Here is a 16534-nt window from a genome sequence, read left to right as displayed (position 1 = left end):
TAATATCGATTGGCTTTCAACATTGTTATATGAATAGCTAGGTGGACAAATACCTACATGGCAATGAATCTGTATTATATCATTATTTATTTTTTCCATTTTTAGGTTTTAATATTTTTAATGTGGCAAATCTGTTACTCAACACACTACATTTCCTTCAGTCTTTTGAACCTTTAGTATAAACTAAGTGGTTTGAAACATAATATTTGTGAGTAACAGTGATGTGAGTTCAGCAGCAGTATGTTCGTAGCAATTAAGCAATACAAGCAATGTTCTTATCAATACAAGCAAATTTGATTCACTTTCTGTGTCTTGATATGTAAGATTTGGAATCTGTGTATCCTGATTTATGTACTGAAGCAAACTACATCTGCTACAACACTTTGTATTTCTTATGATACTATTCATGTTAATGGGAAATATCACCTCTGTTGTGAACTTGTGCTGTTTGAAAGTAAAATTCATTACAAAATTGTGGGCATATTTCATAAAAATTGTCTGGCATCTATATGAAGTATTACAAAGCAAAATCCTTAGTCCTTGATGTTTAAGCAGGTAGATTTCTATATATGCAGTGTTAGCACTTGGAAGAGTTTACCCCAGTGTATAATAATGCCACCACTAACTACTTAAATAAACATGGGCTTCAGGGATTCATACCACTCTTGATTGAAACAGTATTGAGGAGTAGAAACTGCTTGAAATCTCTTAGAGCTTTTGTAATTGAAAAATTACTCTCATCTGTTGGTAAGTTTGAATAAAAAGTGTTTGGGGCTGCTAGGGTTTGAGTTCAAAGAATAACTGTGGTTTGCCAAGGCAAGAAGTAGGTAATTAAAGCAATGTTTATAGACACACTGAAAGCTTCAAAATGGGACAACTTTAAGGCTAACTTCTAGACTGGAAAGGAAAGAAAGTGAAAATAACCCACAAATGTATTAATGGATGTCTTATTGAATCTTCTAACAGTTCCTGAGAGTTTTACAGTAACTGCAGTTATTATCAGAAAAATGACTGTAAGAGTTATGTTCTGACATTTTCTGTGTATTATGTGGCTGTGAGTTGCCACACCAAACTTGCTCAATTCACAAGCCAGAACAAGACTTTATTATAAACCTAACACTGCAGCCACAGTCTATTGTCTGAAAGTTGGCCTCTATTAATTCATGCAGCACCACCAACAGGAATGACTTTGGACTTAAGGTTTGTGTTACAGTTCTCTTGGTGAACCATGAAGCAAAACAGGATTTTCTTTGTAGTTCTGCAGTATATTAAGTCATTGGTGTTAATAGTAATGACTTGATTTGTCTGCAAGTTTAAGAGATGTGATTTCAAAGACATGCACAAGTAGATGTATACATGTAAAATAACCAGGCGCCATTTCTATAAGATAATTAATTTTAATTATTTTTCATCTGGAATGTATGTTAAGATTTAGGCTTATTATTTTCTAAATATTTAGTATTGCAGGTAGATATTGAGATGTTTTCATAGTACTTAAATATTTAAGTGGGCCCTAGCAAATTACACATTTTTTAGAGTTATGGCCTCCTGAATTACTGCAGAGAACACATGCCCATTATGAAAAATGTCTTGGTTATCCTAGGAGATCTGCTAGGAAGTATTGATTTGGTTATTTGGAGGTGAGCATTAATTACTTCAGTTTGTTTTGTTTTGTTTTGTTTTGTTTTTTCCCCTTTAGCTTCTAGTACTTAGTGTCAGAACAAAATTTCCCATCTTTGAAGTAGTTTCAAAGTAGTAGTAATAGTTTGAAGTTCTACATTAAGGTTGATTTGAAAGTTCACAGAAGCTCTCAGTTATACAGTTTATATCCAAGCAAAACTTAATTTCTGTTAAATTCTTCGGGACAGGAAAATTTCCATTTGAATTGGTTTCTTCTGTAGTTGATGTTGTTTAAAGGTCAAGTAGAGATATTCTCATTGTGTTCTTTATTTTCATGGCTGACCAGGTGTGTAGGTGAAGGTCAGAACAGAGCCAGCCCTATTCCTTGCTGTTGCCATCAGGAGTGGCTCAATCTCCCTGTCCCTCCTCCCCATCTTCCACATCCTCTCCCAAATCATGCCTTTCTCAGGCTTGGACACACCCTGTCCTCCACTGACTCCTGTGCTCATCTGACTGCATAGGAAACCAGAGTGACTAAAATACAATTGCCTGTTTTGCTGGGTGAGTTTTCTGCACTGAACCAGCTCCCAGTGTGCTCAGAGAAGTGTTGAAGCCCAGACAAGGTGGCAGCAGCAGGGCCCCACGCCTGGGAGGAGGAGGTGAGGAAGAAGCAGATCATCCCATTTTAGCTGCAGCCAACTTTCAACTCATTTGGCTGTGCCACATCACTATCGCTTATGAAATGACCTAGTTTGTCTGTTTATTTATTTATATATCTATTTATTTATTTATTTATTGTGATGTGAAGCTACATAAACATTTAAGAAAATTACAATTAATGCCTGAGTATCTGCAAGTACAAGGCTTGGCCAGAGCTGAGATGGAGTAATCTAATTGATTTAGAGGAATGGTTATACCACTTTCACAGATATACAAATTGGTGATACCAGCCAAACTGATTTATGAAAGCTTAATTGTGAACCCCAACTTAACAGTAAATTTAATAGAGTTAGCTGCAGAGTTGTATTTACTTACTTTTTAATTGATTTAGGAGATTGTTTATTGTTCCCTATATATAGTAACATGTTCTTAAAAACAGTTAAATAAGTGTAGGAGAAGACTTTTAAAAAGATGTTGTTACTACTGCTTTGGAGTTTATTGTGTTTAACAAGCTCATATCTAAAAGTTTTGTAGATGCTTATATGTCTATAAAAACTAGCTGTGGGTCAAGAAAGTCTGTGTAAACTCATAATATATACTTATAGGGTCAGTAGTAAAAAGAATGCTTCTTCCTTTTAGCTACTAATATTTGCTAAGAATAAAGGCAGAACTGCAATCATAGAAAGACAATAATAGTTAGGCCCTCCTCTCAGGCTAGAAAAGATACTGTCAACAATAAAGAAGTTTTCATTCCAGGAATGAATTTACCCCTCATGTTATAAGGGTCGAAAGCTGCTCATATGACGTTTTGTAAAATGTGTAAACATTCAAATAAAATTAAGTCCTTGGACTTGATCTACTCCAGGTTTATGGTTTTAGTGCTGAATTTTCTTTATTTCTTTTAATATTTTTTAATGACAATAGGCATTTAAATTATATTGTTAAATTTTTGTATGTGTGCATGTAGTCAAATTGCCTTAAAAAAACTGTCAATCTAAAAAAATGTAATTTAAAATCATGTCTGTTGAAGCCACTTGACATAGGACATCTCTTTACACACCATTATTTTGTGTTGGTAAGAACATTTTTTGACATACAAAGTTGTTAACTGAGAGATGTTACATTTATACCTACTGTTTGCTTCATAGAACGTGGGAGGGAGGGGGAAAGCAGGAATAGACATTGACTCAAATGAATTTTTTTGAACATTCTGGTTCCCTAAACTGAAAAATAGAAACATGAAAAGAGTTAATTTAATGCTGTGACTAGTCATTGTACAGGCAGAATTGTGATCCTTTTATTGCTCTATATTTAGTCTACAGCTTTTTCTTCTCTTCCCTACAGCTGTCTGTAGCAACTGTAAAATTCTTCTAAACCACCAGTAGTAGTGCAACATGTCCTTTACTAAGTGAACGCCTTTCAGGGTATCATAAACTTTAATAAAATTAAAATTTTTTGGCATCAGATTTGAAGGACAAAAATAAAGAATCAGTGACCACTGTGACATCATTTTCACAAAATTCTACATCATTCCAAGGAAATACTTTTGCTAAAACATTTGTTGGATGTTTTTACTTTAATTTTTTCAACTCACTCAGTCACCCACATCTCCAGACATATATTCAGTCTCTAATCCCTTATGGATGCTTTCATTGCTGTTTGTTTGTAGTGTATCAAATCCAGTTTTATGTTAAGTAGGTGGGTTGCTGATTTGCCAGCATGCCATTCTGGATTGGGCATTTATGAATTGTTTTTAAGCACCAAAGTGGACAATGAAAGCTTTATATCAGTTCCCCAATTAGGAGTAATCGTTCTTGCTAAACTTTGGTAAAGAGCTGTAGTATGTAATGAATGTAAAGTATTCATTCCTGAGCTGTTTCTTTTTTTTTTTTTTTTCTCCATTTTCACTTTAGTACAGTTTGTCAAATAGTCTTATGCAGCTTGTTATTTCTGTTCCTATTGCAGATTGAGAATGTTGATGTCTGCCTTAGCTTTCTGGCAGCCAGAGGCGTAAATGTCCAAGGTCTTTCTGCGGAAGGTAAGAGAAGCAGATCATCAGAATGAATACTTGGATTCTTTTTTCCTGAAAATTTATTTTCATAATACAAATTATTTGTACTTCCATTCCAAAATGCAGCTGTCTTGAGTGGAATTCAAATGTAGATTACTATATTGCAGTGAGAGAGCGAGAGAAAAATTTAGATTTCCCTTTAATTTTCCCTTGAAATTCAGTATGTTTATGAAACCTAAGGCACATTTTAAAATTGTATCTTTATTTTCAAATATATTACTTTTTTCATGTTACCTCCACAGCATTAGGTAGGTAGTTTTTTCCATGCATACATTTATCATGTATGGGTTTCAAAACCACAACCATTGATGTAAAAATCTTGCTCAGGTGTGTAAACTCATGGAAGACTATTTTTTTAAGAGCATTTATTACCAGTAGTAACGTTATAAGGATGCCTATGAAATTTATCGCATTACTTTGATATAATGCATTAAGTGAATGAGCAAATGGTCTTGCTGCTTATATTATAACCCTTTTTAATATATTAGTCCTTGCCTGACACACTTATAAATATATAAAATCAAAACCATTGAAATACCAATAGTTTTAATTAATATGTAATATTTGCCGTATTAATGTAAAATTAAGCCAGGTGGATACTTTACCTTATAGATTAATACAATGGATACAAGATTTTGGCCTGTAAAGGATTAAGTAGCTCTGCAAGGTTCTGTGCATCTTCAAAATCCCTTTGGTACAACTAAAAGATAGAAGGCAAAATACTTTTTTTTTCTTTTCTTTTTTTTTTTCCAGAGATGGTAAATTTCATTGATTTTTAAAAGATCACAGAAGAAAAATCTTGAATGATATAGCTACTGTTTGATTTTAAAATTAACTCACCATTGTGATCCTTCAAAATCTAGTACCTTTCTAGTATCTTAACAGAAGTGGATCATAACCATAACCATAACATATGTACTGTCTCATTTTCTATACTTCTCAAATTATGGAAAGATCCTTAACTAATTCAAAGGAACCTCTGGAAATCTATACTATAGATATGACGATGGGTGAGAATACTGAATAAGTTACATGTTGCCATTCATCTCAAAGCTGTTTAGAACTCAATTTTTCAGCAAAGACTATTTTTACTTGCACACAAAATAAGAATCAAATGTATGAAGAGCATAAATTTATTACGTGAGAATACTCTTCATTGTTTGATACCATGACACAATACAACACCCACTTTCTTTCTACTTCATAAAATTAAAATTGGATTGCATTCTGTAATACATGCCTTCATTCATCCCCTTTTTTTAGCTTTGGAAAATAATTTTTTAAAAGATAGAAGCTTCAACTGTTTGGCATTAAGTGCAAATACTACCAAAAGCAATAATGCTATATAGTTTTAAATGCAAGGTCTAATTTAAAAACACTTTTATTAATCCTTAAAACAGAATTTTAATAAGGCAGACTTTGAGTTCTGACATAAGATTAAAACAAGTTTTGCTGTTTTGCAGTTGGTCGTGACTGGTATAAATCTAATGTCTTTGTACTGATGTTAGTGCAAACTGACACAGAAGTGTGACTCCTTTAAATCTACCATTTCTAGCATGTACAGTCCTGAACAATTTGCTTGAGGGGAAGGAATTGAGAAAAGCTGGCATGACTTTTTATCATTAAATGATCAGGTTACCTTCATAATGTTTTGTCAGCACATTTATGTTTAAAATTAAGTTTAGAAACAGGTAAGGCTGTTTCCCATAATAGGTTTTGGTGAATGTGTCTTGTCACATAAATTGGGTCATTTATTAATGCATGCTTCAGACAGTTTCTGGAACAGTAAACAATGATCTCAACAAAGATTAAAGATTTCACAACCAGTTTCCCACCTCATTTTGACACTTGAGCAAGGAGGTCTAGAACCAAAGTTGTTTTCCAGTCTTGACTGCAAAATCTGTACTGGAGAACCCAAATGAAAAATAATAAACCAGTTGCTACTAAAGAAAATACTCCCCTCCTCTTCCACACAAGAGTTTATTACATATTAGAGTTTTCATCTTCACAGGGAAGAAGAGGAAGTATGGGTACTCAGAACAAATTTTCATTTTGTAAAGTGCATGGTGATGTCCAGGATTGTGTTTGCTTTTGAGAAAAGATTGAGCGTCAAAGGGCTCCAATGTTTGATGATCTGTTCATGTATGCATTAAAATTTCACATAATTTTATTAAAAAGAAATCAATATGGTTTAAAATACATTAATATGACAGTGCTTGTTTATAAACTGTGTTTTAAACATTACCTCAGAAAGGCTATGTAGCACATACAACACAATATTTAGATTTGCAGAAAAGACAGAAAGATTGTAATGTTAGGTTACAAGACTACTGACCTAATGAAAACCTTTCACAAGAACCCCAGTGCCAAAGAAAATTAATAATGAAGATATGAACAGACCTAAGTGCTTCAGATAATTTAATTAAAGCCCCCTGAGTCGTCTTTTTCTGACATACAGATCTGTTATGAGCAAAGAATAACATTAGCCTTTTTTAAAACCTGTATCTCAGGCTGGGCAAAGACGAAGAGAAAGGAATGGGATACATGAGGATGCTACTTTGATTCAACAGATTTTCATATGGGAAGATATTTTAGCCTCAAGTGAAAGCCATAGTTTTGAAGTCTTTATTAATCAGTACTGGCAATCTGACATAGAAACCTAGAAAATCATGTAACTGGAAAGTTCAGAGATGTAATTACACACCTTATGGTCACCTCTTTTTATTGTTGTTTTCCATTAATCTGCATTTCTTATATTCCTTACTAATTCTTGGGAATGCATATACAATTATGAATGAGGTTATTACCATCTCTTTCCATTTTTTTTAGCAGTCATTATTTACTTCCACTGTGCACAGAATTTTACCAAGAATCCAGAAGAGGAATTGAAAGCAACTAGTTAGAAGGGGAGTGTTCCTAAAGCCAGAAAGAATTCAGATTTTACTAGGTGTAAAAGAAGGTTCTCTGCTTCCCAAGAATCCTTGTACTTTGTTGAGTCTGTGTATTCATTTGAGATTATATACATTATATAAGGTTAGGTTTAACCTTCTTTATGACCATGCACATTTGACTCATCATGAGGACATTATGGAGATATGTGTTTCTTGCAGCAATGACACATAAATAATTAAAGATAACAAACAATAACATATAAGTGACAGTTAACATGTCCCTGATTGTAGAGATAAATGCAGAAAGGCATAAGCATGTATACGTTTATGTACATAAATGTTTAAGTATAAAACTGTTACAAAGCTGAAAGTGTAAAACCACAGTTTTCACTCATTTCTCTTTTTTTTTTTTTTTTTTTTAAATAGAAATAAGGAATGGAAATTTGAAAGCCATTTTAGGGCTGTTTTTCAGTTTGTCTCGGTACAAACAGCAGCAACATCATCAGCAACAGTACTATCAGTCTTTGGTGGAGCTACAACAGCAAGTCCCTTCACCTTCAGCTGAAAGCAGCCAGTCCAAAACACACCAAGATATGCAGTCAAGGTAGGTTAAGAAGTTAATTTTCTTATGTGTAAAAGCTTTTAATTTGTCTGTTCAAAACAGAGGTGTTCTTGTGGGGAAAAACAAAACAAAACAAAGAAACAAACAAAAAACCTTCACCTAAAAAAAGGCTTAAAAGACTATCTTTTTTTTAATTCTTATTTTTGTACGAGTTATTTTTGCAATAGGTGTATGTAAACAATATTTATTTAAATGTCTATTTGGTATTAAGCTTGCATTTCTTGAGAGTAAAGCTCCAGTGAGTGTAGAAAACCTTCTCAATTAAATTTAGTTCAATTTTTAGTTAATTGCAAGGCATTCTTCATATTTGTTTCTACAGTCTTTTGCAGAATAAGAGATGCTAAGCACATCTTCAGGTTAGAATAATGATTATTTTCATGTTTTCCTCACATGGGGAGGCAAAATACATGAGGAAAGACACAATAGTTTAATTTATTATAAAATCTTTTTGTTCCCATGCATTCTATTTTTGAGTGCCTAATTCTATTCATGTATTGATATTCTCATCAATAAAATATATTTTTTTTTTATTTTGAAGAAGTTTTTTGTTTCCTTTAAGAGCACAGTTTAAGATTTAGTTAGTGAAGCAAGAAATTCATCAGAAAACCGTTGAATTACATTACTCTCAGACTGAAGCTGAACAAATATTTTCAGAAAGTAGTTGCCTATTGGCTATGACAAAAGAATCATCTGAGTACAAGTTTCTATTCAAATGAAAAGAGTATTATCAAAGTACACTTTATTGAGGAAGGAAGGAAAAAAAAAAAGCTATTCACACATAGGACTATGTAAAGTGAATTTTCTTAATGAAGAACTTTATATATTGTTCTGTAGGTATTAATACTTGTTTGTACTTGTTTGATTTAATATTTGCTTGTTTAGAAGATTTTGCATACTTCATTAACATGCGTATCTAGCATGTGATAAATCCATGCGTAAAACATCAGACTACAATAATTAAATTTTGGTTCTTGAGTCCTTAACATCTAAAATACACCTTTCTTTTTATAATAAACAGTTGAATGAACTCTTCATTTTTTTCTTCAGTTGAGTAAACCTTTTGCACTTTGGCCCAATAGGAATCTTTGCCTTGAAACTAAGAATGTTATAAAAATAAATTTATAGCAAAATGGTTTTGGTAGCATTTCTGATTACCTCATTTGATACAAAAATTAAGAAACACTTGCATTTGCCTCGGACACTACAATGTGAAATGTTTTTTTTTTTTTTTTATCTTTGCTTCCAAAAATTAATCTCTTTGAATGCTTTTTCTGTGAAGTTTGCTATTAACATGTAATCTAGGGAATTATGGCATCATCTGGGAAGACTCTGAGCACTCTGAACATTTTCTGAAGTTGATTTTCTGCTTTCTGTAAGACATTTAATACTGCACAAGAGGAAATAACATCTTCATTCAGAAATCAGATGTTGTTTTCTATCATAAGGAAGATATTTTGATTGTGGGTCTAGAAGTGTTCACTGCTTTAATCAGAGGAATTAAGGGCTTAGCCAGCTGTATGCAAATACCTTTGGTTATTGGTTTTTGTTTAGAATTTAGTAAAACTGAAGCATTTCCTGCTTTTCCAACTTAGCCATGGTGTATTTTTAATAAAAATAGTTACCGTGTTCCTTTGCATATCACCACTATTGCAAGGAATTCTGTTTGTCCAAAAAGCTTGGAGCAAAGCAGTTGTTTATGATTTGGAAGACAGCGATTACACACTAGTCCTTTGTCTGCTCAGGAATGACTGGCAAAGGGGGGATGGAATTTTATAAAGCTTTTCTTTCATTATAATTTCCCAAGATCTCATGGTTCTTCAGTGCCTATTTCTCCTCTTCTCCTTTGCTATGAACATACTTCATTATGGAGAAAGGCAATCTTTCTGTGTCCAGAATCTCAGTTTTCATACTTTCATAAAGTGACATCCCAGGATGGTTTAACAGGATTTCTACTTCCATCAGTGTGCTTTAGACTTCCTACTTTAATGCTGGGAGTCTAATATCACCTCATTCCTTTATATTTATATACATATTGTTGATATTTATAATCATATTTCTGCTACAAAATTTTTCAATCTAAAAAATTGTTATACCAAGATTAATACTGTCCTTCTTATTTCCTACCTATAAACTGAAAACAAGATTTTGTCTGTTTCCCTTCACATATACATAAACTGAATTTTTCTCACCAGAAATTTCTGTACTGTCTCAGAGAGTAAAATTTTCTCTACCCATACATTTTCCATAAAGGATGTAAAGATAAAAAAGGTCCCTAGCTCTGAAAAGTGTCTGAATGAAAGATTTTTATTTTCTGTTGTAAATGCTTCTAGTATTCTGAGCAGTTAGCAAAACAAGGAACTCCAGAACTTAGAAACAAACAGAAATAATAAATATATAGATAAATATGGATTTTTTTTTTTAATATAAATTTTCTCTTTCATTTGCCATTGTTTTGAAGTGATAATAGGAAATTACAATTACATGTCCACTTCTAAGAAGAAATTACTGTATTTGAAAAATATGGTCTCCTCAAATACATGTGCATATACAAGTGGCTTTTGATTTAAACTGTACATAGAAGACTTAGTAAGCCTTCCCTTCATAGCAATCATATAATTTAACTCTTTTTCTTTTTCCATCAAAGCACATATTTTGGAAAATCAAAATGATTTTCCAAACAGCCATTTTAGTCTTATGCTGGTAACGAACAAATAGAGGATTCCATTTAGATTCCATTATTTCCAAAATATGAAATTAATAGAAGACAACTCTTTTGATGGGATTCATCTTGCCTGCCTTTTGCTGTGGACAGGCAGCTTACATGGCTCACAAGGCTAATTTCTAAAATATGATTGCTTTCATGGCAACCATATCTCAGCATTAATTACAGGGGTAACTAGATGACCTTTAAAGGTCTCTTCCAAGCCAAACCATTCTATGCTTCTATGACTGATTGATTTAAGGGCAGAAGTTCCAGAAGGTCCTTGTGGACTCATATGACTTCATTTGACACTAGAGACTTTTACATATGTTTGAGAAAAAAAGTATTGTTATACAGATTCTTGGAACTTCCTCTTTCATTGAATGAAGAATAATGAGAAGTAGTAAAACCTAAGGTGTGTAATAGTCACATTTTTTTTCCTTTGTTGTTATACATAATTATTAACTCAGTAATGGATAATCTAACTTCTATCAATAATAGAGTAATTGTGCCATTTTTTCTAAAGTAGTGTTGATAAAACTAGCTATTTCATATTAAAGACAATTTATTACAAGTTTATAATGTAACAATGACTCCCTTTCTCTATTAGCCTGTTGCAGTTCTAAATGTGCCTTTGAAAATTCTTAACAATTTCTGTTTTCTTACATTTCATAATGTGAAAAGCATACGGTGTATATATTTGGGGAAAATTATTCGGGAAATACGCATAATGAAAATTATTTCCCATTAATTTGGTCTGTGGTCCTTTATTACCTAGCAATAACTCTTTTGGATTTTCCAGAGGAGCAAGTAATATCACTTCATTAGTAGGGCAGAAGTGAGATAATGAAGACAGTAGTCAATGGCACATTTATGTTTACTTAGTAATAGCTTAGTTTTTCAAAGCTATTTTGACTAAATTTTAAAATATTTTGTGAAAATTATATTAGGGGTACATGACAAAAAATATTTTTGAAACATTATGTAAATTTAAATATGCTTAATGTATACCTGTTCATATGTGTATGCACATACAGGCAGAACCAAAACAAATACACTATATATTTTACAGACTTCTTACTTTTTAAAGCTCTCAGTTTCACATTTCATGTTACGATTAAATTCTTTGAAAGCATGTCTTTATAATTGCAGATGTTTTTAAGTTATATTATTCTCAGGTCCTAACAAATGTATCTACATTTGGTCAGTGTGACAACACTTTTGTGTTCCTAATTCCATGTAATCTGTCCCAAACCAAGCTCAGAATTGTGAAAAGAATGCACAGAAGCATGCAAGATTCTGGATGTGAAAGAGTATCATTGGCCTATGTAATTCTAAGCACAACAGCTAAATTTCAAATTAAAATGTAAAAAGAAAGAAGAAAGTTGATTTATGGTAAATGGAATTTCATTGCAAAGAATATGTTTTATATATTGGTAACTGTAATTTTTTACTGCTAAGTAGAATAACTCTTAAAATGATTTAGACAATTAGTGGAAAAGTCTGTGGTAAATAATAAGTGATAACTCAAGGGAGAGAACAGTTTTAAATAGGATTTCTGATTTCTTTTTATCCTAAAATTTCCTACATTCTTGTATGACTAACTGTGGAAATTGAATACTTCAAAATCTGAGGTAGGCACTTCACTATTTAGTTATGACTTTGTTGCTGCTTTGAGACTTTGTTTTAAAAAAATACCATGCTGGTGGCCTTATTTATATCTGTCAGTACAGATACATGACAACAATGGTTACATTATATTTTTATGCTTCACTTTACTAGTGGATTCCATTATCACAGCAATACATCTAAACTTTCTGCAGTGATGATCTTTCAACCACCCAGATACTAAGAGAAAACACATGTGGATGAAAGAAGTTCTGTCTCATTTATGGATTAGGCAGTAACTGGTTTCAGTAAGCTGTCAGCAAAATTCCACAAGACGGACAAACTATTTTATCACGTATAGGAATGATGAGCACAGCTTGAGGTCCAGATGGATTTTGTTAAATTTGTTATATTAAAAGAGCACCCTGGTTTTTCTAAGTGCATAAACAAAGTTAGGTAGCTGATTTCTACAGGCAGTTGCATATATAACTAATGTAATGAACTCGGTTTCATGTTGCCTCCTTCTTAGAAGTACTGGGGAAAAAATGAAGCATATTGGACACACAGCTTGTGCTGTGTGAAACAGTAATGCAAATTTAATGGTTATGATTATGAATTTAAATAGCTCCGTGCCAGAATACTAGCAATCCCTATGCCAATCTTGGTTCCACCACTGTCAGATTAGAAAAAGGCCTTTATTTCAGTATTCATGAGGTTTAAAATGAAACCTTAAGAGTCAGTGCAAAGTGCATTGCACTGACAAAGGCTAAAAAATGAAATGTGTGAACAGTCATTTCTCATGAATCAAAAGCAAAGTAATGAACCAAGTCTCTTCTCTGTCCTTAGTTCTTGTCATTACTAGTCACTTGGTTTTAATGAAGAGAATCAGGTATGTTGTTCCTGCTTTGTCAGCTACACAATCATTATTCAATGACTGCAAAGAAGAAAAATCAGGAAAAAGTTCATTTCTTCTTTTACTAGTAGGGTTCTGAACAGACATACTATTAGCCAAATCTGATGTGTTTTTATGCATCTGGGAGATAATGCAGAATGAATTTCATTGCTTAGTGTGATTGCACAGGTATGTGCAGCAGCTGACCTTCAAATGGACCTTTGGCCTTTTATTTTACCTTAACTGAGATATCCTCCTATCTTCAGAATCAGTTTTGGTCCCATTCCATACCTTAAAGACACAATCATTACAGTCCTTACAGTTTCCAATGAAAGGAACTTCTGAGGCCTTTAAAAGACCAGGGCATGAAGTTCTTGCATCCTTGTTGTCCTGATAACAAGTAACTAAACTATGTAGTATCACTGTGTACTAATTAAATCAGTTAGCTGTGTGCCTAAACAAATAGGTTATATGTAACAGTGTTGAGTTGTGTAAATTTGAGATTTATTCCTGTGATAAGCACTATGTAGGTTATCGTGAAAAGTGATTCTTCTTGCATATTCCATTTGTTTACCTCACACAAATATCAAAACAATTTACACATTTTATATGACTCATTGCATGCTGGAGATTATTGCAATTTCAGGAGTTCTCTAGGCCACATCTATGATATGTTGGCAGAGCAACACCTAAAACATACACCTTCATTGCCTCCTAAATATTAATATTTGTCACAGTTTCATTTGCAATTATTTTGATTTTTTTTTTCTAGAATGGCTGTGTTTTGACACAATGTAAAGAAGCATGAGCAGCATTTGTAGTTTCATAATAAACCCTTCTATTGCAGTTGAGCAACTTAGAAATTACTGTACTCAAAAGGGATACTTTCTGGTGATAGCATATTACTGTTCTTTCTGATAACCTTCATACAGAAAAGGCAGAACAATGCAATAGCAACAATGTATTTTTCACATACTTCTTCCCTGTATCCCATCCTCTCTAAGATAAGAAAATAAGAATTTTAACATAAGGAAAGAAAACAAATTTGAAAGGGCTTTTCAATTTCTGAAAGAAACGGTCTCTTTTATAGCCATAAGATAATATAGCACATAGTAGAGAGGAAACATATAAAATATAAAAATGTAAATGTTAAAGGATTATATATCATCTTAATAGCTTTTAAGATTTCTTTAAACTTTTCATCACTTATTTAAAGTGATCTCTCAGAAAGTGATCTTTTACCTTCCTACATAATTCTATGGGCTGGTTCCTGAAAATCTTGTTCTTTATTGGTTATGTTATTTATTATGTTCTGCAGTTCTTCTCTGCAAAGTATCTGATGTTTTTCTGAATATCTGCGTTAGAAACTTGTGACATAGTTATTCTGATTTCTCCTGTTAATAAATTAACTCTGCCACCTGCTTATTTTTTTCACTGTTCTTGTTCTGTTTGTATTTCAAAATGCAAGTGTCATCCTTTCTTGTTTTCTGTTCTTGCAGTTTTCAAAATAATGTTTTAATTCAGTTTAGTGACAATTTCCATTCTCTGCACTTCAGATATTTACATTGTCTGGCACTTTTCTCCTTTGCTTCTGATCACTCATTACTTTTTATATTTCGAGTTTGATTCTCTTTGGCTGTAATTTTCACTGCTGCTAATCCTGATCTTGTAGAACTTAATTGGAGTTTTTTCATTCCTCTTTGTAGCATAAAAATCCATTTTAAATATATATATATATACACGTAAGGAAAAAAAGACTTAGAATATAGATATTTTCTCTTCAAACATTTTTTGTTGCTCTGCCTTCCCTCTCCTTACAAATCCATTGATTCTCCTCATTCTCTGAAAGTGAGTTCTGCTGAAATCTTGTCCATGAATCTTTTTCTTTTCCTGGCACCTCTGTAATTCTGATGGCTTGCAAACATTTGAGGTTTAAAGCAACATGTTTTTATTTATTCCTCAACAGATTCCTTGCTGGCAGTATACAACTTAATCTTTCCCTTGCATTCACGCAACCCTTTTAGTCAGTTTCACGTTTGTACTGTTACTTTCTTTGCTGCTGTCAGTCCTTTCTGTCCAATTTATCTCAATATTTTACAGACTGTGCTGCAACTGTGATCTTCTGCTATTGTTCTTTGGCAGTTATCAGTTAATGAAAGGACATTAACTTTTTTTTTTTTAAGCTATGGATGAGTTTCTCTCCTCTCTTCATTCCAAAAATAAAAAAATAAAAAATTAAAAAAGTTAAAAAAGTAAAATAAAATTAAAAAAAAAAAAAGTACAAGTCCATACACTTCCAAAGAAGTAAGAAGTGAAGAAGTGAAAGCAGTGTTGTTTATATAATTAGTGTCCATAGAAAATTGGTTAAAAAAGAAGTGAAAAAATGAGCTTACTTTATATTTAAAATTTACCACATTTAAAAGAGAAACTTCATCATCTTAGGAAAATTGCTTGTATATGTGTTTGTTTTCTGGTATGTGTTTTTGAAAATATTTATACATATGGTGGAAGTTTTTCTAATTTCTTTATACTGCATAGATCTTAACTGTATTAGAATGAATGGGGAAATCCCACAAAATATACTCTTGCGTGCACTTTAATACCTTAAATAAGAACAGCCTTAATTACATGTTAATTGGTTGATTGATGCAGGTTTATAGCAATCCCAACTATTCTTTAGGATGTGTTGATGAATGCGGATTTTCTGGAAATCTGTGAAAAGTTTCAAAAGACAATGGTTGCAGATTTGAAAGTACAACAGTTTCAGGCTTTGTGGCAGCCCCTTCTTCATCCTCTTTAAGAGAAACCTCTGTTACAGTTTTATTGTGTTGAACTGTGATACAGAATAGTGGCATATGTTGCTGTGTAGATCATCTGACATATTATTGTTCAAGATCATAAATGGTATGGAGATAAGGTCATAAAAAGGTAAGCTGGATCCCTAAGTACATAGCCCTAATTCTGGTAGCAGGTAGCATCTGTTGCTGATTTGTTCAGATTTTTGTTTTGTTTTGTTTTGTTTTTGTTTTTTAAAGTTTTTTTTTGTGCTGTCTGAGGTGAGTTACCAGTCAGGTTAAGCACGGTAGCTAACTAGCACATTTTCCACTTTGTTGATATGCTTTTAGGTTCTTTAAGGTTGTGATTTCACATATTCTTTTAATAAATCCCATAGAATTCCTGCAATACAAATACTGGGACCAGGGTAGAAATTGTGTAGTTGCTGTGATGGATGACTTGTTCTTATTACAAGTCACTGTGTTCTGTGGGAACAAAAATGTTGATGCAAAACTGGTTTATCTGAGTTTCAGTTTATGATCTGTGAACTACAGGCAAACATTGAAAACACAATTTTACTTCTATCTCCAAGCCTGAATCAGATGCAGATAGACTTCTTGTATAAGATACCAGAAGTTCAAAGAGCGGAAGGGAGAGATGCTCACTTAATGCAGAACAGATGACATGGTATGAG

At 32.7% G+C, this 16534-nt stretch overlaps 1 protein-coding gene across 9 annotated transcripts in view; it reads left to right on the top strand.

The window, feature by feature from the left end:
• NAV3 (neuron navigator 3) overlaps nucleotides 1–16534 on the top strand; it is a 271226-nt gene that overhangs the window by 104181 nt on the left and 150511 nt on the right. For all 9 annotated transcript variants that reach the window (XM_068669117.1, XM_068669119.1, XM_068669118.1 and 6 more), the window contains exons 4-5: nucleotides 4246–4318; nucleotides 7669–7846. In XM_068669117.1, coding sequence (XP_068525218.1) covers nucleotides 4246–4318; nucleotides 7669–7846 — 251 coding nt within the window. The remainder of the gene's footprint in view (nucleotides 1–4245; nucleotides 4319–7668; nucleotides 7847–16534) is intronic.

The sequence above is a fragment of the Anas acuta genome, chromosome 1 (assembly GCF_963932015.1).
Source record: "Anas acuta chromosome 1, bAnaAcu1.1, whole genome shotgun sequence".
In the NCBI taxonomy this organism is placed as follows: domain Eukaryota; kingdom Metazoa; phylum Chordata; class Aves; order Anseriformes; family Anatidae; genus Anas; species Anas acuta.
The sequence above is the reverse complement of the archived record's forward strand: the minus strand, read 5'-3'. Positions and strand labels throughout refer to the sequence as shown.